The sequence below is a fragment of the Monomorium pharaonis genome, chromosome 5 (assembly GCF_013373865.1).
Source record: "Monomorium pharaonis isolate MP-MQ-018 chromosome 5, ASM1337386v2, whole genome shotgun sequence".
Lineage (NCBI taxonomy): Eukaryota > Metazoa > Arthropoda > Insecta > Hymenoptera > Formicidae > Monomorium > Monomorium pharaonis.
The window spans coordinates 4,405,927-4,433,595 of record NC_050471.1 but is presented as its reverse complement, the minus strand read 5'-3'; the positions used below and the strand labels follow the sequence as shown (position 1 = coordinate 4,433,595).

The 27,669-nt window shown below is 35.9% G+C and overlaps 2 protein-coding genes across 6 annotated transcripts; both read right to left on the bottom strand.

Moving 5' to 3' along the window:
- Window positions 1-151: 151 nt before the first annotated feature.
- LOC105836067 (solute carrier organic anion transporter family member 4A1) lies at window positions 152-22,721 on the bottom strand. 5 transcript variants are annotated; one of them, XM_012679846.3, is made up of 14 exons: window positions 21,216-21,680; window positions 18,807-18,863; window positions 18,603-18,657; window positions 9,572-9,791; window positions 7,851-8,019; window positions 7,224-7,362; window positions 6,691-6,868; window positions 5,851-5,953; window positions 3,135-3,256; window positions 2,748-3,011; window positions 2,322-2,523; window positions 2,063-2,213; window positions 1,593-1,975; window positions 152-1,167 (listed from the first exon to the last, which is right to left on the bottom strand). In XM_012679846.3, exons 3-14 carry the CDS (start codon window positions 18,645-18,647, stop codon window positions 981-983), a joined length of 2,163 nt encoding a protein of 720 aa, XP_012535300.1. In that variant the 5' UTR covers window positions 18,648-18,657; window positions 18,807-18,863; window positions 21,216-21,680; the 3' UTR covers window positions 152-980. The 5 variants fall into 5 exon arrangements, with proteins under 5 accessions (XP_012535300.1, XP_036143209.1, XP_012535299.1 ...); XM_036287316.1 differs by lacking the exons at window positions 18,807-18,863; window positions 21,216-21,680 and adding an exon at window positions 22,682-22,721; XM_012679845.3 differs by lacking the exon at window positions 18,807-18,863 and having other exon boundaries at window positions 21,216-21,684.
- LOC105836065 (dynein assembly factor with WDR repeat domains 1) lies at window positions 22,492-27,669 on the bottom strand. Its single transcript, XM_028191690.2, has 8 exons — window positions 27,026-27,669; window positions 26,824-26,896; window positions 26,444-26,647; window positions 26,078-26,200; window positions 24,973-25,157; window positions 24,220-24,349; window positions 23,418-23,716; window positions 22,492-22,893 (listed from the first exon to the last, which is right to left on the bottom strand). Exons 1-8 carry the CDS (start codon window positions 27,063-27,065, stop codon window positions 22,697-22,699), a joined length of 1,251 nt encoding a protein of 416 aa, XP_028047491.2. The 5' UTR covers window positions 27,066-27,669; the 3' UTR covers window positions 22,492-22,696.

Genomic DNA, 27,669 nt, shown 5'->3' with positions numbered 1-27,669 from the left:
TAAAAACTAATATACATCTCTAAAATATGCAATTTTTATGTGCTTTAATATTTTGTAATTTGAGAACAGAATTATAAGGTTTAATTGTCTCCAAGATTGTGTTCTAAGGAAGGAAAAAACAATAAATGTTATGTTGGAAGAGATAAAGATTGAAGTGTAACATATCTCATTAGGTTTTTATTGACGTGACATGTATAAATACGTGCTCTAGGCATACTGGCGTTTTTCGTTTAATAAAAATATTTATAGCGAAAAACGGCGCAGAAAGTGTAATATCAAATCGATAATATAGTATATTACGACAACCACCAAGGTTGATACATGGTAAAACCGTCTTCAAAATTTACAAAAGTCGAATTTTTTGGATATAAAGTGCTATCCATATTTATATTATTATAAGAAATACAGTTAATTAATCTTTTATAATTGACAGTCAGCGAATGGAGAATTATAAAAATTTACCTTAGAGAAAAGTGGGGTTACGAGAATTGGATGTTTGGCCCGTACTTATAGATTTATCGCGCTAAGACTTACAATTCCATCATAAGTCTATTATAAAAAAAAAAAATCGAAAAAAAATGTAGAAACTTTTGGGTATTATAGGCTTCTTGGCATGACTATCCGGATATGTTTTAACATTTCCCTGATTGACTTCCGAACCTACAGCTTCCGAGATACATTCGACTATAGGGCTATCAAAAACTTATCTTTCTAACGTGCAAACAGGATTTTCATGACAACTTTTGCTCATACTGCATATTAACATACACACATTTACTCTATCTTGATATCAGTTTGAGTATTTGCAACGATATTCCCGTTATAATTCAACTCATCTAAATATTTCAGAATTTCGTTAATTTCACAGCAAGAAAAATAAAATATCAGAATAATTGTCTATCCGTGTATAAATCACAATTATATTTACCGTCTCTATAAAATAACAATTCTAAAAGAATAATTTTCAAAAAAATTCAAAATTATGCTATCGTAGTTGGTACTATCTCAACTTCCTGAGACGTGTCACTTAACATTAAAGTAGCCGTCGTTTGCTGCCGAGAGTTCTGGTCAATGCCTCTGGTGCTCGGTGGAACGTACGTCCACCATGCTAAAAAGAAGAAAAGAAGCGAAGCCGCTTTCCCGATGAATGACAGTGCGAGCATGTACCTGTAAAAAATATACGATATAAATAAAACCGTATTTGAAACAATAATAAACTAGACTTAAGTGAATAAATCAAAAAAATCGTCACAAGTAATATTTGTTTACTTATATATCAGTTTTTTTTACAAGTGCAATAGACGCTTCTCTATTTGAATGGATTCATATAAAAATCAAACTCTAAACTTAAATCGGTAAAATTTTACTAACTTCCAGTGCTTATAACTGTAATCATCAGTAATTATTCATTGTTTTTCATTAATTCCGATTAAGAAGGTGATATTTTCAGTAATAAAAATCAATATATTACTGAAAAAAAACAGTATATTACTGATTAACAAACTTATAAGTATAGTACAGCGAAGACTATTCATCATTCAATAAATTAATAGGCTGATTCCGATTTAAAGAGCATTGTATAATTTGACCACCTGCTCATGTAATAATTATCGTAAACGAGGCACGCTCCTCTGCCGTCGCAGGTCTCGTTCCACAGGATGCAGGTGTCGTCTATGAGAGCGCCGAAGACCATAGGTGCCGGTATCGTTCCCAGAATCCGCACCTTGATCCACTGTATGCCCAGGGCGAACGACCGCTGGTCGTCGCGCACGACCCTCAGCGTGGACGAGAGCGCCGGCATTGTGCAGAGGAAGGTCATAAACATGTTACAGAATGTCAGGACGATGAACAGCCACAGGTACGAGCACGAGCTTCCGCAGGTGGTATTAATGGCCTCGTACTGGACGACGTCCCCGGTGCCTTCGCTGGTTAAGTTCATCGCCGACGCGCGTATGCAGCTACAGTCCGTGTACACCTGGAACAAAGAAATGTTACGACGTTTATTTTCGGCGGCGTGGAAAAACGGATCGTCTATTCCAGAAACACGCTGAGGGATATATACTTTGACATTGTTTATCGGCGTTTCCCGATAGCATCCGGCGTGACAGGGCGAATAGTACGTGATCCCGTCTACGCCACATATAGGATCGAATCGCGATCTGGAGCATCCGCAGCCGTTATTACAGGTGTTCTCGAGAGACAACGCGGCTTTTCTGCAACGAGGCGTGTCACTTTTAGTCTTGAGATAAAGCATTATTATAGGAATATTAGGAATTTTTACTCTGTCGTTATTTAGACAAAAGCTATCGTATCGTACCAACCCCGTCATGTTTCGATAGGGCACGGTCAATCCAGCAAAGTCTAAGTTCGGGCAGTTTAGAGCGAGAGACAGGGTGAAAGCGATGCAGACGGTTGTGGCCAGCAAGCAAAATTTCAAAATGCCAGAGCAGGGCAGGTTGAAGCGCTTTATCAGGTAACCGCCGAGAAAAGTACCGCCTCCTCCTGCCGGTACGGTCACCAAGCCTGAAAACCGGAAAACGTTATTTTGTAATAGCACGAATTAATTAACATGTCATTACCTGTTATTTGTCAACTGCGATTTATATTATTTTCTTTCGTATCAAATCATTTTCAGAGTTTTATGTAAATGATTCCAGCACACAACGGATTCGCGCTTGTATTATATGATATTTATGCTACCTATACTACAACAGAATTATTATTAATTGAATCGTAATATTATTCACCCATCAGCAATGCGGCCGAACTGGCACTGACGCTGAATTGATTTTCAATCAGTTTCGGCAGGAAAGCAGCAAATCCGGCAATTAGCAACCCTTCACTGGCACCTGCTAGGTTCAGCATAAAAAATGCTGGATTTCCAAGCAATTCGGTCAGAGCGCGTGGCAGTTCTCGTATCTTTGAAAATGCTTCTCCCGTCGCCGCGGTGGAAGATCGGGTCGATTTCTCGTGCGCCTCTGACACCTTATCCTTGGCCAATTCCTCCGATCCTATTTAAAACCCGTCCATCTTTTAGTTCAGTTATATATTCATCCGAGCGTCTAATATCTCTAAACTATGAGTTCAGTTTATTATTATTTTAACTAAAAGTCTAGAAGAAAGAAGTAATGTACCAGGTAAAATTGCGGGAAATGCCAAAACTGGTATCGCGATGACGAAGCATATGACAGCCGCTGCCAAGAAACCGATCCACCATGCACCAATCCAGACATTACTGTCAGAAGTTAATCCAATCCTAAAATTCATCGATCGTTTTAGAATGCGATGGATTCGCTCAAATATACTGGTAAATCTTTTGCCTTTAGAAATTATATTTAGAATTCATCCTATGTAGAACCCGATGGGATTTCGATACTCTATTTTGAGTTTCCTTTTAACGGTAATGGATGTAAGTACGTGAGAACGAGAAACTAGAACACGTGTTAATTTTTATCACATTTTTACCTCGGTTGAGTGAACTGACATGAAAAAAAATAACTGACCGAGATTTCACCGTCAAAAAAAGGATGTACATCTAAAAAATTATTTCAAACGCATTTATGATTTATATTCTCATTCAATATTTTATTTAATAATTATTTAACCATTTTAATCTTGCACAATCATAAATTCTCAACCGACAAAACCTTACTACTGCAGACTTCTTTGATTGATCGTCAGTAAGAGAAAAAAAAGTTTCTCTTGCTTTTGATTTCAACGCGATGATTTTATTAAATAAAGTAATTTTGCTAAAATTCGATTAATAACAAATATGTAACTATATAATTATCGAATAATTAAAACAAAAAATAAGATCATTATATTAGTCCTCGCTAAACAATTACTAATAAATAAGAATAATATTAAAATAATAAGTTTTTTTTTAAATAAATTGCACATTTTTAATTAATATTTTTTAGATCTAATTTTTATACAGATTTGACTAAAATATCACTTTTGCTTTAAAATATAATTACATTAAGTTATTCTTATATGTGTTCAATTAGAAATTAGAAGATAATACGACAAATACAAAAGAACGAAACACGTGATACGAAAGAATCGATACTTGTGATCCGAGAAGAGAAATAATTTGTATAACGCGCGAGAGAGAAACTCATTACTAGAGGAACGGCATGCGGGCGAAGCTATAACGTAACTTATCGCGGGAAGGAACTTGAAAGTGAGAAAGCGGAAAAGTGCACGTAGAGAAGTCATTCATTTCAACCGGCTTGAGGGCAGCTGGATCTGCAGCCGTTGCTAGTGCTGCTGCTGCTGCTGCTGCTACATCTCCGGCGAAACTTTTCATTTACCTGCGAAATTAAACGCGGCGCATGCACGAACGACTCTCACGTGCGCCAGCGATAGGAGAGCCGTACCTATTACGCGAATAATTTCGCCTTATTTTTGTGTCCTTTTTCTTGAGAACCTCGTTTCCCGTAAAAGAGAAAGGATGTAATTGCAACCGCAGGAGAGAGGTAGCTGTGTAGAGACGCGTCGCGATTTATTTCCATTTTATTCATTCCTGTTTTTCACGTAAATAATAAGATCTTTTTTTTAGGTACGCGCGCGTGAGTGCGTGTGAAAATATGTGAAAGATAAATTCTCTCTCTCTCTCTCTCTCTCTCTCTCTCTCTCTCTCTCTCTCTCTCTCTCTCTCTCTCTCTCTCTGTCCTCGGACGATTAATTTGATTCAGAATGACTCAACGGTCGATGAAGGGGGTGCGTGCGTGTGGTAGTTGGGGAGAGTCCGCAGGGGAACGCGTAGACAAATGGAACTTGATTGTGTCCTAAGTGCTGGGGGATGAGCCAACAGTTTTGAAGGGTAATATCGGCGTCATCGTCAAACATTGGTTCGCCACTTGACATTTTCCCCACGGGGATATATTGTACATCGGTGGAGTTACACGCACTATTAATCTCGGCCCATTATACGCTCTAATGATCCTGCGGAATATTTTCAACGGCAGCGGTAAATTAGAGAAGCGTGCGTCTCCGCGCTTTTTCTTCACGCCTCTTGAATAAATATAGATCTTTTCGTGGGAGTATCGAACATGCCAACCAATGTGTCAATGTCCCGTCGTTTCATAATTACTTTTAAAAATTAGGTAATCGAATCAAAACGATCCCCGCGCATTGTTTAACTCATTTCCCGTCACCGTGATTTTTAATTTTTTCCTCCCTACGTACCTCATATTTTTTGTCAACTATCTTTGTAACTGTCAATAAAAAAAAAAAAGAATTAAGAAATTAATCAAAGCATTTATGTATTATTGAGAGACCATTTTACCACCGGTATCAAATTCCTTGTGAATAAGCGACATATGCATTACGACCAACATACCAACGTCGTCATTCGAATACTAGTGGCAAAATGACGAATATGCGCATTTGCATACCATCAGATCAGTGAGTTATTCCCGTTCAAAATCGCACGTCGACACACCATGGCCGTGCACACGTATACGATCTCGTGTGCGTAGGCGTATATTCCGTCGGAGAGATAGACGAGAACGACCGATAAATCCTCGCGAGAATTTAATAAAGTTGCCGCTGACGCGCGGCTAAACGTTCCCGCGTGTTATCAGGAAAAAAAAAAAGTGGAAAATGCGTTTAGCGTGACAGCGGGAAGAGACGAATTCCGATGCCACGGCCGGTTACACGTTTTTCCCTGTCTTCGTTCTCGACGCGGCTGCGCCCCACACTACGGCGAACTGCGAATAAAAATACCCATCGCTCTCGGTTCATTGTCTTCTCACGGAAGAAATCAAGATATCCGATGTATTTTTTAAAGAAACGGGATACGAAGCGCGCACGGATATCAATTCACTTAAATATTTTAATACTTACGTCGAGGAATCCACCGTAAGAAAGTCTGTGTAAATTTTCAATAGTTCACCACCGACAACAAAGCCTAGTGCAGGTCCTATTATGGCCATAGTATAATAAACACCTGATACAAAATACATTTTATTAAAATGGATCGAAAAAAAAAGTTGATATAGAAAGAACGATTTTGCTGAAGTGTATAATAAATTTCAGTAATATTATATTTTTATTTCAATATTATAACATCTAAAGAGCACAACATGATTGTTTTAATAATAATATTATTAGTAAGTTCTAATTTTTTAATTTAAAGATATTATCATATTTTCTATCGATATTATTTCCTCTCAACTCATAAAAATTATTATTAACATTATTAAATAATAAAAGTATATTTTTAGTAAATTATATTTTTAGTCATAAGAAAATTGACCTATAAAATGTCAAGCACAAGAAGCGCCAATTTAGGCTAAAGTAGATCTTGGCGTTTAATAATAATTTTCTATGGATTATTCAATTCTTAGCTCAAGAAAACTACGGTCTGATTATTTGTCGGTCTTGCAACATAAAAAATATATTTTTCTTAATAAAACTATATGAAATATTTTCATAACTTATATTCTTTTAATATTTGTATATCAAAAATAAAGATATTCTCAAAACAAAATTCTTTCTTTTTATACAAGTATAAATAATTAAAAATAATTAAACTTAATCACGTTTGAGTGTAATGTTACAAAAGATTTTGACATTCTGGCAACCATCTTGAGCATTCAACATCTATATCTATGTAGTTAAGTTTTTTTTTTAAATAACTTCAGAAAAACCATTCTTTCTACGTGTGCGTTGCTTACGTCTTACCTAGATACACCGAAGACATCTTCTTCGAAACATTTTCGTCTAAATACGTAACCCCGAGCGTATAGAAGGGTGCCGCACCGGCGCCGTGTAACAGCTGAGCTACCAGAAATATGGTTAAGTACACGCCACTGTAAGGCTCTAGCTCCGCTTGAACTGTAGATTGATCCGTGCAGGATATCTGAGTGGCCGAAATAATGATAAATCTGGCGTCGCCGGTTCACTAGGCAAACTACGTGAATAGGAGTGGGAATCGAGAAAAGCACGGTATTACAAACAAGTTTCGATTAGTTTCACGCACGCATTGTGTTTGTTAGCGATTGTAATTGTAAATTTCGTTCAGAAAGTCTAACGAGAGAATTTAACGTGTGTTTGGCATTTTACGCAATATAATCGTATTATCAGAAAATGTTACGGAACAAGCCATCACCGTCTTTCTTGATTAAATTTGGTTACGTTATCATAAAAATAAACCGGGTATATAAATGACGAATGTAAATACGTTCAATATAGAGTGATTCAATTTGCTCACTTACCGAGTGGCTCGATATATTGCTGGCACTTTGGCATACGTTCTCTGTTTGCTGACCCCCTCTATACGGTCCGGCAAGATAATGCGGAGACGCAAACAGCAGGCTACCTATACCTAAGACTAGAATCCCTATGCCGATATACCTGCGATATCCCAGAATATCCGGTTATAATAGAGTAGACATAAAGCTCACGTTAATTCTAGACTGTGCTTTCAAAGATGATAAGAAAGTATAAAATGCCGAACATAAAAGTGACAAGAATCACAGTTGAATATACATTATTTAGAGTGCTAGAGCTTACTATCTGCTCTTTTTTAAAAAATTGGGTGTCAAGTAATGTCAGAGAAACGATATCGTTATCGATCCGATCTCTATTCCGACAAAGGGGTCTAAGATCTCCGGAAGGTCTATCGATTGTCGATTACGCGATCGAGGGTTCCGGGGGTATCGTCGTAGCGAGGAAAACAGTACGGCGAGGATTAACCGTCGACAACGGTGTCGAACGGACTGACGTTGGGATTAATATTTATGAGAGTCGTCGAGCAGAAACGATATCGATATTAATGCGATATTAATATTAATGCGTGAGATAATGGCGCGAGAGACAAGACATACGCGTGCGGTATATACCTTGGCTTCGACGCTTTCGCACGGCCGCCTAGATAGCTCACTGGTACGAGAAGAAAGAAACTGGCTATGTCGTATCCGCCCGCTATCAAGCCGGTTTCCGATGACTTCAGTCCGAATCTCTTCTCTATCGTCGTTATGACGACATTTATAAAGCCATTCACGACCATTCCTGAAACAACCCGGAGGCGTTTTGTGTGCGTGAGGTGGTGTGTGATTGATGGCTCCGCTCGCAACCTATTCGAACTAACTTTACAATATTTGAAACTATTCGAAGCTGGACAGTTTGCCTTGCTACTGAAGGATAATTCTCTCCGACCAGAAAAAAGTTTTAATTACAAAATATCCCGAACGACTTTTTAAGCTATTGTCACGTTATATATAAAATATTAATTATAATATACAATAAAAAGGCCATTGAGAATTTGATGATATAATCAGAGTTGGGAAGCAACATTTTCTTTCTATTGTTTCTTTTTGATAATCGTTACTTTTTTTTATGTCTGTAACCGTGATAATAATAAATTTTAGTTGACTTTATAAACATAAATATACATGCGTACGTTACGAAACCACTACAGATTTAATACTGAACTGGGCAAATGCAAATATCAACGATTTAATGCCACTCTAAAAAAAAGTTATACATTTTTAGAAAAAAATGATAAATCGTTACTCTCTAAATAACGCGTTATTTTGTAAAGTAATGTTCCCAAGCCTGATTACAACGTACATAAGCGTTAGTCTTTTTAACTTCTCTTACAGGAACACCGAATAAATGGCTCCCTTAGGATGCATCTAATAAACATATTTTACTCCTAAAGAACTATCCCTGGCGTCGGCGGCAACGTCCGTTTCACGTTGAAAATTTTATCAAAGATTTTTTTTTTTTGTATTGGCAGATGTATGCATTTCACAACTGTTGAAATGTTTGAAATTCTTTTCTTGTCGATGTATTTTTCCTATTCTGTAAATGCAAACCGTAGACATTGATTGAACAATTTTCCCGTTACCGTCAATCAACAACCCTCCGCGTTTATTTTCATGTGGAAGTATCGAAATTGCAAACGTACGGCTATTAGCGTCGCCCGTACGATAACAATTTGTCGCATCAAATGCTATCGAGGAATTATGTCTATAAAGATGCTGCTCGCTCGATCTCCTTTTATAATAATGGCGTGCAAGATCGATGAGAAAGTCGGTGTGAAAATTCTCCGCGCCCCTGACACTCGCGTCTAATCTCAAACGATCGAAAGAAAGTTAACGCTTTACGCACCAACGCTAATGGCAAACTTGAAAGGAAAGGAAGTGAGAAATATTACGCTGGTGCAAAAGGTCTCGTAGAAAATTCAAATCAAATTTAAAAACGGAATTGCAGCAGTAAAATCAAAGTGAAATTGTCGCCATTGGCAGGGGCAGTTTCGGCACGCTATATATATTTTCCAATTAAAAAGATATTTTTATTTATTTAGAAATCGTTTTTATTATTTTTAAAAAAATCTCTTGGATTCCTTTCAATTAAAACTTTTTCATTTTGTTCAAAAACTTTTCAATTATTTCGTGAAGAGGTCTGGATTTTTTTTTAATTTCTGCTAAACTTAATGGAAGAACGACTAATTTTCTTTGCACCAACTTATCTATCAGCGGCTTTCGTGGCATTGTTATTAAAAGCATCGTTTTTATCGTCGAACCTCCTCGCGAAAAGTTATCGAAGTAGTACGTACCTTGCATCGCCCCGGCCCAGCACAGCCAGAAAAGCGCCCATTTCGCGGTGCGAAATTTCTGCAGATAAATTGGCCTGAACCAGAACCAACCGCATTTCAGATTGTCCGCGGTTCTGTCGGTCTCCTTCAGAATTTCCGGCTTTATTTCCGGTTTTCTCGGGCCATCCCCGAACTGTTCCGGGAAGCTAGACAGGGTCTCGTGCATGTCCGCCACCCCTGACTGTAAATTACATCAGCCAGGATTTATCTCTATCATCTTGGGATATAAATAATACATATTGCATATCGCGGACTTCGTTTCCAATATACGTTCCGGCCTTAGGAAATACGATATGCAAAATAAATGGCGAAGTGGAAACGGTAACAGTAAATTCAGCGAATTCACGCGGCGTGTGGAAAACGACACATGATTGCCTCTATAACAATAAATAGAAGAGAGAATATGCTACGGTATCTGTGACCTACGGTCTCGAGCGATAGCTACGTCGTCTACATGCATTTTGTTGTTCCGTGCTGATGGTCACAAAACAAATATTAGCCGAGACGCTTGCGTCTTCTCTTTACTTTCTTTCCTTCTACTCTCCTAGTAAATCGCGAGGCAGACGCATTGAAAAAGAAAGAACACGAGGAATCGATTGTGTCATGCAAATGCACGATACTCACGCTGAATGTGAACTTGTCCCTCATAATTAACGATAATTTACGTAATTCCTTGTAAGCTTAGCTGCTACCAGTCACTCTTTTATCTCTTAAATCTTTCGACGACAGCTAATCGCAAAAATGACACCGAATATTTAGTTACGGAAACATTTCACTAGATAAAATTAAATGAAACAGGCATATGATTTCACTAATCAGCGGCTTGTTTCATTAGAGATCATTTCCACTCAATTGGTCAGAGATCACGACCCGATCCGCTGAACCAACTGGAAAGAAAAAGACATCGGCGCGCGGATAAGAAACGCAAACTTTGGATTGACACAAACTCCACTTTATCAGTCGACAGAGACAGACGGTCAGACGCGTTTAGTTCACCGTGTCGCTTCTATCTTTTCAAAGCTTGAGGTGATTTTATTTGCCCGCGATGATGAATATTATTGTTTACGAAGCCGAATTACTTTACTTCCACTTTCCGTTCTGCGCCTCACTTTTTCTCTTTCCTTCCTTTTTCTCTGTCTAGTAATTCCTGTTTCGAAGTTTTAATTACGATTTTCTCGTCCGGCAGAGACGCGCCGATAATAAAAAGTACAAAATAAATTCCATCAAATCCCATTCACTGTATCGCGAGGCTCGTACTCCGTTGAACCCGTTGAACTCGTCAATTTCGATTCCGCGCGTAATCGAAAGTCAATCGAGGATAACGTATTCGCTCCCGATATGTTGCGTCGCGAATCTACGATTTTTTACATCGCGCGTAACACACGATCCACGATTTATCTCTCATTTTATTTTTCGCCCGGATGATCCCGATTTTGATTACACGCCGAGCGACGAGAGTTTTTGTGAAGCCGCGGGAGGAAAAGAAAAGAAATTTTGTCTCAGCGAGAACGCGGTTTCGTTACACGGCGATAAGAATTCTAACGAGCCGCAAACGGATCGTCTGGTTCGTCTCTCGCGCTCGCGTTCATTCTCAGCCGCCGCTGAGTTTAAGTCGGAGCTGAGAGGAGATACACGAGAAGGAGCGGCTGAGAGCGCGCGTCGCACGCGACTGAAGTCCGCACCCACGCTTCAAGCTCGCGCTCGCGCTCCTGCTCTCGCAGTGTTTTCCCCGTTGAGTTTAAACGCGGTATAGACAACTCCCCTCTCGCTCTCTCTCCTCCCCTCCTCTCTTTTCCTCTCTCCTCTCTCTCTCTCTCTCTCTCTCTCTCGCTCTCACCCCCCCCCCCTCTCTCTCTCTCTCTATCCCTCTGCTATCAAGCCCACCACCCGCGCTTTTATCACAGACATAGCTTTTCTCCTTCCATTCCCTCTCCGTTACTCTTTCTTTCTCCCTCTCTCTTCCTGTGTTCACCCTTCCTCTTTCTCTCCCTTTCCATCTCGCCGCCACTAACGTACACACTCTTCTTCCTACTCCTCTTCACCGATCCGCTATAAACCATCCCTACTAAGCTGTTGCTTCGCCGTCAAGACGTACGAGCTACCCGATTCCATTCGTCATTTAAATGTGATCAAGTTTATTGGCCCTCGCGGGGAATTTATGCGCCTCGCGTAATAACGTAAAGTTTCGCCATGCGCGAAACCCAAGCCGACTAATAAGCGGCCGACATATGTATTCATGAGGATCGACACCGCCGCCTCGCTCGGTGTTTTAACCGACTAATTAACGAACACTCGTTATCAACCTTGGCCAACTCTTCGAAGGGAGAGATAACGCTTATTTTACAGCACGTCACTGTCATTATCAATAATAATTGTTGTCGGAATAGTTGCGACATCATAAGAAGGTAATGGAATTGTTCTTATCTCTATTTACTTCTCGATTTTTAATCCTGATGTAACCGTATTCGTGTGACTGCTGTGACTATCTCCGTTAGATATTACAAATCTCTAAAATCGCTTGTCATGAGGTTATTACGTAATTCACTATAAATTCAGAATAAGTAATTTATAAAAGTTACAAAATCTCGATAACTGTAGATTTGGCTGACAGAATTTTTCGGCACTCGAGATTTACTTATCTTGCATTATTCAAAAGCAAGCTTTTTTTTCAACGCGTGTTACGAAATGCATCTCGACTTCAAAACTGCATTTTAATTGCTTGCCAGTGGAGCAATCACATCTTTATAATTTTTTCAAAAACTCAATCTACTGCATCCGTTGTACGCGTTAAAATATTATAAGGGATATTGTAATCCGTGCGAGATAAAATGTCTCAGTTTCAACAAGTCTCGTATCTTAACAGGATAAATCTTATAGATATGTTACAGATGAAACAAGTGTACGTAAATTTATATAAAATAATTCGTAAATCTACGGAAATGGAAAAAGAGCAAACGAGATAACAACGATTAGGATAGTTTCAATATTCTCGCGGGAAATGCCGAAATTTTCAAAGTGCACGCGCGGTAGACAACTGAGAGACAAGCGTAGGTCAGGTCGGATCCGCATCGTGGACGCGCCTGAATTTATGGTGGCAATAACGCCGGTATATACGGAGAGAGAAAGAGAGAGAGAGAGAGAGAGAGAGAAAGAGAGAGGGAGTGGCGAGAAGATCGAAATAAATCACTATGATAATATCGCCCTTTAAAGAGACTAGCACAAAATACCAGGCTCGTCGAGAGTGCAAAAGGGGAATACCCTCCTCACCGCGTGTGTTCGCGAAAACAAAAACTGAACTATTCCGCGTGGCCGTTGCGCGGAAGAGAAAAAGAGGAAACGACGGGAAAAACAGAACGGAATCGTGTCGGTGTCGTTTTGAATCAGAAATTATGCGTGTGCGTAGGAATGGAAGGATATTTCCCGCACCCTCGCCGGCCATTTACCGTATCAAATTAAATATCACGTTCATCTGCATCGCGGACAGTGATTATTCGCTCGGCGAAGGCAGACGCGCGTCACGGAAAATGGAAAAAAATATTTTTTTTTTTTTTTTTTTAAAGAGAGAAAAACATCCGTATTATGCACAATACGTGTATATACGCGTATATACATACGTGAAGAGGCATATTTTATAACACAATGTAAACGACCGGAGCGGAGAGCAAAACCCGAGATTATGCGTGTTGTGTAAGAGGGTGAGAAAGAGAGAGAGAGAGAGAGAGAAAATAAATACTCTTTCGGGGGACTATCGCGCACGTTTCACAATCCACGCGACCGCTTCGACATAAATTTCGTGGATTTAATAAAGATTCATGGCTTCCGCTGGCGCGCGCGCGGCTGCCGCGGATAGGTCTGCCCGTCTGGGAAGACGGGCAAAGCGGACGTCGTCTCTTACGGCGACCGTTTCGCCCCATAGGCGTCGAGTTTTCTTATGAAATTTATGCTAAAAGCTCCCGAGTACGTTCCCCGCGAAGTATGCGAGGTGCACAGGTGCGTCATTCCGAGGATTTCTGATCGAAGGTGGAAAATACGCGCACGATTTCGATCCCTACGAGTTTTATTCGAGGGACGAAGTGTGTAATTTTAGTCGAGATACGGAGGGACGTATATCGAAATTTACGTATTTGCGACGGACGTGCAATTTTCTTTTCGGAAGGAACGAATGCGTCGTGACGCCTATGCCACGATAAGGGTAAACAACGACATTTCGCCGACGCTCGAGAAACGTGGGCGGTCATACGCCCAGACAGAGAAGGAAGCTCTTAGTAATTTTATAATTTGGCGCATAAAAAAAACATCGTTTACAGCGACGGAGTCTCGGGAGGTCAAGGAAAGATAACGGCAACTTAAAATTCTGACGTTACACACGAAATCTTATCACGCGTTCACGTCCTGTTTCTCCTCGTCGCTTTCGGGCGCGCTGAAGTGGCGTGGCCTCTTGATGCACGCATCGTGAGCTCTTTTAATCCTCTTATGCGAATGCGAGTCACGGAATCTACGGTGACTACTCGAAAAAATCCACGAATGATTGATCCGCACGACTCCGATCCCCGTATCGTTCGGGAGATGATTGACATCAGTCGCGAGTCGCGATTCTCAGTCGATTCCTTTTTCGATCGATCGCGAACGAAAGGTTCTTTATACGCACAGCGATCATACTTTCCTGGAGAAAATAAAGGACAAACCTAAAAGTTTTAGAACTTTGTTCCCACATGTTTCCAATGGTAACTGTCACGAACCTAAACGCGCGTTAAGAAATTTTCTCGCGCAGTTTTCTAATAGTTTGAAATCGATTCCGCTGTGCTAGCACAAGTTGCTTGGTTTATCTGAAATGGGTTCAAAAAATAATAAAATAAAAAATAATCAAATATTTAAATCACTTTAATTAAAAAAAAATTTTTTTGTAATTAAAATTAAAATTGAAGTTAAATTAAACATTTAAAAAATATAAGCAAAAGATAAAACAAGTTGGAAAAGGCAAAATATTGCATAAACCAAATTTCGGACAGACGATTATTATAAATTGAAAATGTGTTAGTGCAACATTAGACATTGGAACTGATTAAAAAATAAATTTGTCATAATATTGTGTTAAAATAAAGAACAAAAGTCTTTTAAAGAATTTTAAATTTTAATTTAAAAAAATATATAGAAAATAGTTATAAAATAGAGAAACTGTCCTCTACGTATGGTCATCGTATTTATACGCGGAGTAAAGTATTTCCTACTTTCGGTAATGGTTATCCACCGCAGGGGAACGGGGTGATTTCTGTGCACAGCCGCGTATGTAATAAAATATACTTTCGTGGCGGTCCCCTCTTTCATGCTGCTCGGTCTCTTCGCCGTTCGAAATGAGAACGAGTGTCTCCAAAGAGCTTTGTGCGCGTCTACCGTCACGTTCGATATTCCGTACGGTTCCTTTATGCCGGCACACGTTTTCTTCCCCTGTGCGAGCGACGACGAGAGTGCCGGTAGATAGGCCGTTTCGAGGCGCGCGCGGACGACATAAACCGCCCCGCTTGCCATTTAGATTTCCTCCGTTTTTACTTTTGGTTGGAAGGCGTTTTAGCTGAGATATATACGCGGATACGGCGTAGACAAGCTGCTAAGCAAAAAAAATTTGATTAAGACTTCCAATTTTTGGTAATTATTGACACAAGAGATATTTTATATTACAGCCGCAAAACATAGAAATATTATTCGGAGGCAAATCTGCATAATTTGTATAATCATAATTATTGTAATTAATATACAGTATTATATTATATGTGTACGAGGTCTGCATTCTTGGAGCGACGACGAGATAGAAAGTTAGAGGACGGAAGTCCATCCCTCTCGAATCAATGGGCAACTTTCGCGTTTACCGGTGCGCCCGTGACCGACGCATTCCTAACAACTATATTCAGGAGTAACTCGATTTACGGGCGTATGCAAAGTGAATACGCCAAACAGCTTGTTAATGCAAATTAAACGGCACTCATCCGACAAACGGGCATTTCGCGTAGTAGATGCCAATTATTTAGACGTACATACATACGTATGTACGTCCCTCTTCCGTTCTCCGCATCCACTTTCTCCGATATTAACGCGTCATATTTGCTAGTGCTAGATGGACTCCAGGCAAGTATTTTTTTCCAGACCATTAGCGTTCTTGTAACACAATACACTTGACAACGAATATTGCATAATTTCCTTTTCACGCACATTAAGCTAGACTTGCAATAGATTATAATGGCTAATGGCCCGTGGTATCGCATTGTTAACATAGGAACGTGCAAGTTATGTGTATGTACAGTTCAAACAAACATCCTCTTAATATGTATATACACTTGCAACTTCGTAGAAATTGTTGGAAGGCTTACGTAAAATGAGAATAATCGGTCGACAAATCATTTATATAAATTGGCTGATTATTTAAAGTTACAAGTCAGCAATAATTTATGTCTCTCTCTCTCTCTCTCTCTCTCTCTCTCTCACACACACACACTCTCTTTCTTTCCCTCCTTTTCCTTTTTTCTTCCATTTTTTACAAATTTTTTGAGCTTTCATATACGGTCCATTAATTGAAACAATATGACTTCCTTTCTGTTTATATATATATATATGTGTGTGTGTGTGTGTGTGTGTGTGTGTGTGTGTGTGTGTGTGTGTGTGTGTGTGTGTGTGTGTGTGTGTGTGTGTGTGTGTGTGTGTTTCCCTTTTTTTCCTACCATTATTTTACCTCGATGTCTTTGTCGCGACGAATGACGCTACTTCGCATAATTGCAGTGCAATCGTGCTCGACTAGCTTTTCCGGGCTTTAAGTCGGCATAAAACTGTTTCGTCCATACGAGCGATGTTAGACCGAAAATAAGGCATTACAATGGAAATGAAAAGCGAAACTCCGAGTATTCACTACAGTCTACCCTATTCATGAGTATCGTCGGACTTTCTAATGGAAAAATACGACAGAAAATAATACGTTCTGCTACGTTTCAATTGCTATTTTCATATGTTGCACTGACATCTTGTTAGAAGGATGTATTTAGATCATTGTAGAAAATTCTACAAAGAGACAGATTATAAGAAAAAATTTTACTGAAGTATTTCAAATTTTGCTGGACTCAGATTTAAAAATAATTTTTATTAAATTATCAAAATAATTATGCAAAACGCTTAAACATGACGAGCAATGTTGCAAAAAGTTTTGACATTTTAGCAATCCGAATTTAGTCGTTCTACATATTTTGAGAGTCTAACAAAAACTTGTTTTAAAAAGCGGGAAAACCACTTTTTTATATGTGTGATTTGATGAGTTTCTACTTCGTTTCATGTAAATATTTAGATCCGTCCGAAATTAACTGTTCAATCGTAAAAGTCCGAAGGCGCAAAAAGTAACTATTCCAAAGTCAATTAATCCGCGAAGAAAACAGTTGCGGAAATAATATCAATGTGATTTATACGACCGTAGATTAAACAGAGATAATTTTTCTGCAAAAACACATTCTACACTAAACAATCAGATAAGAGAAAAAAACAAAGTTATTACGTAAAAGCGGTCATCGAAATAATAACAAATGATAAACGTTTTAGTTACGTATAAAAGTACAAAAAGATATAAATGAATAAATACGACTATAAGAATCTAGCTTTCTGCAAGTTTCGCAAAAATATAAGTATGTTATTATATTATCTGTTCGAAGAAAAGCGCAACAATATCACGAACCTACCAACAGCCTCGTCTTACATATACTTATGCAAATTTTCAGAGTATACAAATGCAAATTTTCGCGAACGCAAACACCGTTGGGGCAGGTAAAACGCGCTGGGTTACAGCAGTTGTTTATTCTTTCGAGACACCATAGGATACGATAGCAAACTCCTGCCTTATCATCCATAAGATTAAAATGAAGTTCAAGTTTATTAAAAAAAAGAAGAGCGCAAGACCAAGAATAATGACAAGTCTTTTAATGTAATATTAAACCCGTAATGTAATATTAAAGATTAATTTAAAAAGTTTTATTAACTTCTCCAGGAGATAAATCTTACATTTCTAGTAAAAATGTTTATGTTGATGTAAAGTAAAATTCTTTAAAGAATTGTGAAGAATTGATACAGTAATTTATTTATTAATAAAATATTAAATAATGGATAAATAATTTCTAAAATAGAAAAAGTTATAGTCTTTGTGATATAATTTATAAAATAAAATTATTGTAAGATACAAAATTCAGATAAATTTACGAAAATATTATCATATAAAATTTTTTTGCATAATTTTAAATTCTTATAAACCTTGGTAAAATCTCGTAATTCACTCTATAAAAAAATAATGAGATGCAACTTGAAATTTATTTAAAAGTTACTTTGATGATAAAACTTTTTAAAAAACTATGGCATTTTAATTATTTAATTATGCATTGTAGTGACAGTAATTTGTTAGAGTTACAGTATTTATGATAAAATGTGTAATCTTTTTACCAATTCTATGTCTCTGAAAAATAATTAAGAGTTGAAAGCACAGTGGAAGGAGAATCCAAATAAATCAGTTTTATCTTCCCTCCGAGTACCGCGTGGTCCGGGCATTTAAATTGCTCTTATAACAACGCGTGGTTCGAAATCCAATTATCTCAATATTGATCATTACAAGAACTTTACATAAAAATTTGCTTGTATTTATCATGTAGATATTATTACTTTTTGTCGTTTTTATATGTATATAGAATATTGTTTAAAATAATCGCTTTAACTATATTTATTAATTTCTGTTAAATTAAATGTTTAGATATTTAAAAACATTAGAATGATAACAACGTTTTGTTATAGTATACCTAAACAATTAATTTATATGAATTAGTATATATTATATTTATATTTTAGCTTATTATTTAGCTTTATATATTTTATTAGCTTTATATATATTACTATTAACTTTATATAGTACTATTAGCTTTATATATTTTAAATACTATACATATATAACTCTTAATAAAATTATTATTTATCAACTTACTATTGGCTCGACACCATCATAGCCTAAATTGTCTATTCCTGTCATCTTGCTCAATCTGTAAAATAATTACAAAAGTTATTAATACAAAAATTTATATAAGTTATATTATTTTTTACCTATTATTTATATTATAATATTATTTATTATATATATTATTAATATAAATAAAATTATATTTAACAGTTCATTAAATATATAATATACCATTTATTTCTGAAAATACTCGTAGCTGACAACACAGCGAAAAAGCAGTGTATAAATCTGTAAAATATATTTTTAAATCAATTAAAATAATATTAAACTAAAAAGTATTTCAAAAATTAATATTGCTCAAATATGTTAAATTATATTGTTAAAAGTTTTAATATTAAAAAAATTAATTTAAAAATAATCGAAATTTCTGTACTTAATGCACAAAAAATAAAAAATACAAATTATTTATTAGTTATTTAAATACATCAAGATAGTATGTTTTTGAATGTCGCTGTAGCATCTCAGTAAGATGATCGTTGATAGATGCAAATAATGCGTAATGTTCACAACAATCGAAGTAACAGGATAATGGACATCACGTTAAATGATTATGCACCCTGCGCGGAATGTGTCTAGACTTAATCTTTATATGAATCAAATTCAAGGTTCATATGTAGTAGGTCACTGGTGGGAAAACTTACTTAAGGTCACTGCACTAGTCGCTGAACAATCATCAATGATGACTATACAAGAAAAATATTAAAATAATACAACTTTAAAATAATATAAATTGTAAATTAATTATTTTTTTAGATCTGATAGTTCTCATTTTTATATAGATTTTATTAAAGTAGCATCTTTTTATTTGAAAATATAATTGTAACAAGTATAAAAGAATTTGTACATTTCTCTAATAAATGTAACATATAACAATAAAACATATAACAAAATACTATACAATAAAAAATAAAATATAAAAATGCAATATACGTATTTAAAAAATAACTTTCATATTAAATTAATTTCATTTAAAGAAGATTATTGAAAAACCTAAAACCAAACCTTTTTAAGATCGCGTAATATTAAAATACCATTTATGTGTTTATTGAGTGATTTATTTGTTTATTTACTGCAATATCTCGTATGGTTTTATCAAGTATGTTTTCTCGAAAATTCAACGCTATAATGATGAACGTGTACTCATAAAATAATCACACATATACAACTTATGATTTTACTTCACAACTATTAATATTATTTTTTGCATTTTGTTCAAATTGATAAGATAACAGAAATAGTCATATTTTTCTGTTCTATTGAATATGTATATATATTTTATCGTAATCAACATAAATTATTTTTTTTTTAAGTGGACAGGAAAAATACATGAAAACACGATCAATTACATGTCGCAAATCGAACACAAAGTTCGAAACAACTTTGAGTTCCATATGATTCCTATATTTTTTATTTTTTAAATGTGATATATCGTATTATAAATTTAATATTATTTTATTTATTTTTATCAGTTTTTATTTCTTTTAAATATATAAAAAAAATTTGCTTTTTTTATATTTAAAAAAAACCTTTTAATTTTCACAAACAAAATGATTTATTAAATTATGTGTAATTTTTTCGTTCTTTATAATCTTCATCGCATACGGTTTAGCCTAAAGAAATAAAGACATTCTTTTACGTCTTTAAAAGATACAAAAGTTTCTCATAAATTGCCTCGCAATATAAATCGGATTCCCCACAGATACTTTAATAAATCGCAAATCGATTCGATAAAATCGAAGAAAGCGGTGTGCATTGTCCATCATTATTACCTTTTCCTTAAACTAAGAAATATTGATAAAAAAATGTTATAACATATTTCTTCCAAATTTATACCAAAAGAGCTCATGCACGTAAGATTCGTGCTTTATCGTGAATACGTAATAACATTTGTTTCAATCTGCCATAATAGTGCAAGTATAAAAATTTTTATCGTCATAGATTGTTCAGTTATCGTTCAGCGCTCTCTCTCTCTCTCTCTCTCTCTCTCTCTCTCTCTCTCTCTCTCTCTCTCTCTCTCTCTCTCTTTCTCTCCTCGTTTCGACTCCTCTAAAATAATACTCGTACATACGCGATGTGAAAAATTGAAAAATAACGTGGAAAAAACGTCGCACAGTTGCAAATCACGCGCTGTACCACGACGATTCCTCGACTCAACAACTCTAGTTATATGAATCCTGATGGATTCTGACGGTGTTTCCGTTAATTAATTTGCGTCTGTCTGTGCGTCTCTTTCGCATCGCTATATAATTAATTAACGTAACCGTAGGCTTACGAACGAAATGAGAAGTAATTACAGCTGTATTCTAAACGGTAGATGCAACGCTTCCGTCGCATCTTCTGACGTTTGACACAACGCGTTTGAAAATTACACGTGTAAACATTTTTACGTAAAACTCCAATCAAAATCTATTTTCTCATAATCAATATTTAATATTTTTGTATATTTATTTTAAATAATATATGTTTGTATGTGCGTGTGCGTGATTTATTCATAATATCATATATTATTTATGCGTGACATATTTACAATAATATTGCCAATACAACATGTTTGTCGTTATATAATCTTGCATTATTTACCGTATTAAAAGATATCTAGAAGCGGATGTTGAATCCGATGATTCACTGCCGGAGATAAACTGTAAAGATCCATATTGATATAACATATACAATATAACACACGATTATATAATATAATTTCGTTATCCTTGGCAAATGACATCCATCTCGGTAGATTTCTGCCTTTAGAAAGTAACGAATTCGCGATAACGCATCGCGTTTTACTTCTCGAATGCTGATGCGAATGAGTCCACGAGTTCAAGACGACTACCTTGGACGCTCACTGACTAACCGAACATAATGTAGTCCCAAGTCAGTGACTGGAGCTCAGAGTGGGGCATATCGTACACGTAACTACGTACGCTGGACAGTTATTCTTCAGCCTCTTTCAACATCTTCAACATGTGCATCTCCCGTACTGGTGATATTAGGTACCACCAGTATTCAGATCTACTGTTGTATATTGTTATCATAGATCATTTATATTTAGAAAAGTTAAACACTTTACTTCTGTCCTATTAAAATATATTATTACCTTTAAAAAGTGACTTATAATTTTATATATTTCGCGATGTCCGCATTTACGTAAAATGTCTACAAAGTTCATTTTTAAATTATTATTAAGCTAATATTTGAAATAACCTTTATTAGTTCTTTAAATATGTTATTGATTTTCAAGGTCTAAATTTAACTATCTTAAATATAAATTCATGAATAAATTTGAACAATACTTGCTAGTCATGCTAATTATTAGCCTTAATAAAGCGTTAAAGTATTTCAAGAAAAGCATTTATAATTTCAGTATGTTTATATACTACATAATAAGTATATCTGTATATATATATATATATATATATATATATATATATATATATATAAAATACAATTATAAAATAAATCTGTTTTCAAAATAACATTTATTTCTAAATACAGAGAAAGTTTAATGACATATTTTATATTAAAAGCAAATTTTAAAGCAGTTCTTATATAAATTTTATATGCTAAAGATAGTTTTGTTCTACAAATTATTTTATTAAATAAACAAATTTACTTTTCTCTGCTATCAAAGATAGTTTTACAACAAAATACGTTTCTTGAAATATTTTAATTAAAAAAGCGATGCATTTATGTTTCTACGAATTTACTATCATAATTAGATGCTTATTTTATTAATAGAACAGATTTTACTGTTTATATAATATCGAATAAAATTACGATATAGCGAAACTTGCTTGCTTTTACACTAATTGTAAATATTTTGTGACAGCAATATAATTTTGCTAAAAAATTCTTTTTCTTTTTAGAGATATTGTTTTCTCTGCCATTATCAAAATGCCACGTCACACGCTGTCTAGTAGAACGCGGAAACACTTGATATCATCGCTTGTCTGTTTATCGAAAAACGATATGCTCGCCGTTATTTAGATAACATAAAAATGTACAATGTAAACGATAAACAGAGCAACGAGTAAAAGCTAAGCAGACACCTGGAACCAGTCGAGTCATCTCCAAATCATACAGGTATTGTCCTTGCTGGCGGTGATTATGCTGTCTCCCGTATACGAAAATGCGCACGCGAAAACGTCGTCGGTGTGTCCTTTCAACTGCTGAAAGCAGGAGCCATCGTCTGCGGACCATAGCCTGGCTGTTCTGTCCAAAGAGGCGGTTAAAAGTTGATGGCCATTCGAACTAAAGCAAACTGAAAATTTTTGTGAAATTTATATAATTATAGAGCAGAAACGGCTATTTACAGAAGTAAAAATTAGTATCAACAATTAGTATTTTATAACCAGAAGATAAAATCTTTTTTTAAAAAGTGATAATCTTAAATTTCAGCAAAATATTATAATTAATACATTTTTCTTAAATATTATAATAATTGTCCACAAGGAGCATAATACGATTATTTTGATTAATAATAATATTATAATGTTAAAGATTTTAATTGTTGATTTGAAGATATTATTATTCTCTGTTTTCCTTTTTACTCAAAAAAATTATTTTTGAATAAAAATACAAAAAATAAACATTTTTCTCAATAAAGCTCTACAAAATTTTTTTATTTTTCTCTCACCTTTCTCTCTCTCTCTCTCTCTCTCTCTCTCTTTCTATATTTCAGATTATAAAAATTCTTTACAGAAGATTTTATTTTCTGACTTATATATGAGACAACAATTGTAAATTTGAGATTAATTTTTTCTATGTTTGCGATAAAAAATTTACCTTTTGACACTTCTTCTTGATGGCCTTTCATGACAGCCAACTGCTGAAAATTACTGCTTATGTCCCATACGCGTGCCGTAGTATCGCTGCTGGCTGTCGCCAGCCTCTTGCCGTTGTTGTCGAAAGCGAGATCCAGAACTTCGTCGTCGTGTCCCAACAAAGTGGCCACGCAATTATTCATTCTCGCATCCCACACCTTCGCGCTTTTGTCCATCGAGGACGACGCAATCAACGAACAATCGAAATTATAGAGACAATTGGATAACTCCGCACGATGACCGATAAGCGCGCTCGTTCGTCTAAGATTGTCAATAAAAAAACACCTTTATCTTTTATCAAATCCTACATTTAAAGTCATAAAACAAAACAAAAAGATTGCTTTGATAAAGCGTGATTTTATTCTATGCTTACTCTCTAAATCACAATCAATGAAAATTCGACAAAATCAGTGGAAGTACACTGACTTTCAATGACTATACACTAATTCTGAAGTGCAAATTACTAAAAGACAGTGAATATTCACTGATTATCAGAGTTATAAGTATACCAGTGCGAATCAGTGAATATCTACTGATTAAGAATTAGAGAGTATATTTTGATGCTAAGATAAAAAACAGTAAAAAGTTATTTGGCAAAAATGTATCAAGGAATCATTCGATACTGACAATAACATTTTGCGATAAACATTATACGTAGGTAAAACTTGCATTTTACTGTAAAGATAGTAATAATATAAATACAAGATAAGAAGAAGGGAAACCCGCGTAATACGCTGTTACAAGATAGCGAGAGTGAAACTCACGCAAACGTTCTTGTATCCCAGATGTTCACGGTTCCGTCGAAGGAGCCCGATATGATCTGATTTCCATCGTCGTTGTAATGCAGAGCAATAACTTCCGCGGTGTGCCCCCGCAACGTACCCAATTCCTGACCTGCCGAATTCAAATCGTGTTTCTCGCATAAAAAAAAGAATCACGGCGTATCGATGCTTTATTCAGGGAAAACCGTCTCGCGACTAGAGATAGTGGTTTGTTAGTATTCTTGAGTTTAAAAATTATACATCTGATTAAATAACGAAACCAGGAATCCATAATCTAATCTGCTCCTTGAGAACAATTAAAAGTTCTTGAAGAACCATTTATTCGTTGAGGCAAACACGTATTGTTAGAAAATTATTTTCAGTGTTGAGTAATCGGTGTTAGGTAATTCCAGTTTAAAACAATGTTTCGTTAATATTCTAAATTATCTTAATTGTCTTTCGGAGAGACAGTTATAAGCTGAGAACAATTTGGTGACTTTCTTTAAGCTCGTTTAATTAGAACATCGGGCAGTCGTCCACGATAACGTAAAGTCGGCAGTAATTGGATACAAACGATAAGTACAGTCTACAAGAATACTATTAACTGCTTTCGCATATTGTTTGCACGTGTTGCGAGCGTCACGGAACATTGGATTTGACAGTGGTACTACAGTGTTGCGATCGATCGTGAGAGCTGCACATCGAATCGGAGGCGGGCGTTTATTATGTGAGATAACATTGCGATATTTTCAATACCAGTTTCTATATGGAATATTTTTGACGTCGCGTCGATGGAACCGGTCGCGAGCTTGCATCGCGTCGGTGAGAATTTAGCCACCACCACTTCCGCGTCGTGACCCCACATGGTTGCGAGGCAGTGACCTGTCCGCGAGCACCAGACACTCGCCGTTTTGTCGAAAGATCCGGTCACAATTTTGTCTCTGGAAATGATTAAAATGGTGATGCGGCACATGATCCTGCAGCAACGTTATCATCTTGCATATTACAATGTAATGTTTTAGAAACACTGTTGAAATACAGATGTGCAATATAATTTGATTGCAGCAATACGTTAAACGTTTGTAAAAACAAATTATTAACGTATATTTATGTACAAATTTGCTGGGACCAATCAAGTTATTTTAAAAAATGTTTGATAGCAAAAATTTCGTTAATTGCAATTTTTGCAATTAACAAAATTTTCAAACCAAAAATACAATTCAATTCTATAATTTTGTATTCACAATAAGGCTTAATATATTAAATTTTTATATGAATTTAAAGCAATCTAGAAATTACAACGTTTAAATCATGAACAATCATCTGTGGGAAAATGCAAAAAACAATTATATAAATATAAATATAAAATTGTGCCATTAATAAAGTATTCATATATACTACAGTACATATATTAATATATATAATATATATTATATTTATCTTATTAATATCGTATTGCAATTTTATTTACATAATTATTTTCTTAATTTTTGTTATATTATACTTGTATCATACCTAGATTTGTTCATTCAAATTAAAATCATCCCAATCGTCATGGCATTATCAAATATATATTTCATTGTGATATTCTTGCAATAACATATTGCCATATTTCAAATAGCGGACATTTTACAGCAGTGTTACAGCAACATTTCGAAACTTTTTGCAACTGTAATACTTCTGCAATTTCCTCTATAATTCTATACCTATGTGGGTAGGTCTGTATTGCATCGCTTATATTGCGTACGTTGATATACGCGCATCATACATTAAAAAAGAAATCTCGACCGTGTCTTACTTTCAATTTTGAATCGATATAGCCGCAACTTTACTCTCTTACTGTATTGTGATTTGAACTCACGAAGTCGGATTGTTGAACGAGACGGCGTAGACCACGTTCTTATGGCCTTCGAGAGTAAGAAGCTCCGTTCCACTGTCAATGTCCCAAACTTTACAAGTTCGGTCATAGCTGCCCGTGAGGCATCTGTCGATAGAAAGGGGTGACGTGTCGATTATATACGCTACATTTCGCTCAACTATTTGCTGTCATTAATTTACTCTTGATTTATTTTTATTCTCCTTTATATATTATATTTGTTTCCTTTTAACAACTTTTGCTCGGTCGTGTCGTGCCATTATAGGATTTAAACTTAAAACACCACTTTGAAACTTTGTAAATTTTCACAAGTTTCGTTAATAATTAAACGATAATTTTAATGTGGAGTACCTTTTACCTAGTTTATCGAACGCTATATTGGTGACTGGCAAAAGATGTGTCTGTAGGGTTTTGTATTTGTAGTAGCGCTTAGTATTTGTATCGCAAACTTTAGACTGCAGCTTCTGCAAAGTTTCGACTAACTGGTCCATTACACCTTCGGTTATTATGGGCTCGGCCGCTTTTATGCTTTCCGCTAATGCTCTCACGTCCGTTCTGCAAATTGTTTAATTGCTCGCCTTATTCCACGATCTTTTACTTCAAACGTATAGCCTCCTCGTACTTGAAGCTGTACATTTGAAAATAAAAGCAAATGTAAAATAACAATCAAGCAGCTACGTTCTCCGTTTGCTACGGCAAAAAAAAAGAATTCTGAATCTATCTCTGATTACTCGGCAGACAAGTCGAATAAATCGATCATTTTTGTCTTGATGTTACCGCCCTGCGTGTACTCCAAAGCGAGACCTGATTGGATTTAAACCCAAGTATATTATTAGTATCCTCTCAAATGCATATTGAATTAAAAGGTAAAAGAATACAAGCGTATCGGACACAACGTCATTAATGTAGCCCGACTGTATGCCGTCTGTTTACCTGGCGGGAAATAACGAAGCAAGAATTTCAGCAGCCTCATGTGGACATTCCAATTAGGGCTGCGTCCAGTGTTCCAGACAGGGTTGCGATTCGCTACTATTTGACACGGGCGAGAGAGAGGGAGGGAACACGGATTTAATTATAAAATGTGGATCACGCGTCAGGGATCACGTATCACGAAGGTGCGTTTTCTCCGCGCCAGCCAGAGCTGTCAAAACCGCGTTTTGTTTCGTCCGTTCGTTCGCTCGTTCGTGCGTTCGCGCGTACATGCGTGCGTGCATGCGTACGTATGCACGCGTGATTGTCAACCAGACGCGTTTTCTTGTGCAAGCAACTGTGCGTTGCCTAGCGCCAGAGCTTTGGTTGCTAAGGGTCGTTTAATCAATTTCAAGCAGAATTCATTAGATTCATAATATATAATTATTATAACTTGCAATAAATTACATAATATTTTTTAATTCAAAAATTGTACGTGTAAAAACGTAATAAAAATGAAGATAAAGTTACTTTATCGTAATAACTAATTATTTAGAAAAGAGAATTGAAAGTAATGATAAAGTTACATAGTCTTTATATTAATTACTAGCTATACGCGTTGCTGTGGCTCTCTATTCTTATGCTACGTTTTTTTTCAAATTTTCTTT

What these genes read in the sequence shown, in the direction of transcription:
- LOC105836065 (XM_028191690.2), bottom strand. Translation starts at nt 27,065, where the DNA reads ATGAGGCTGCTGAAATTCTTGCTTCGTTATTTCCCGCCAG. An exon ending in TTATTCGACTTGTCTGCCGA is followed by an intron (nt 26,648 to 26,823) that starts GTAATCAGAGAT and finishes AACAATTTGCAG; the next exon opens with AACGGACGTGAGAGCATTAG. An exon ending in TGGGATACAAGAACGTTTGC is followed by an intron (nt 23,717 to 24,219) that starts GTGAGTTTCACT and finishes TGACAATCTTAG; the next exon opens with ACGAACGAGCGCGCTTATCG.
- LOC105836067 (XM_012679845.3), bottom strand. Translation starts at nt 21,301, where the DNA reads ATGTTATATCAATATGGATCTTTACAGTTTATCTCCGGCAGTGAATCA. An exon ending in ATGATGGTGTCGAGCCAATA is followed by an intron (nt 9,792 to 18,602) that starts GTAAGTTGATAA and finishes TGTAATTTACAG; the next exon opens with TCAGGGGTGGCGGACATGCA. An exon ending in GCGAAAGCGTCGAAGCCAAG is followed by an intron (nt 7,363 to 7,850) that starts GTATATACCGCA and finishes GGGATATCGCAG; the next exon opens with GTATATCGGCATAGGGATTC.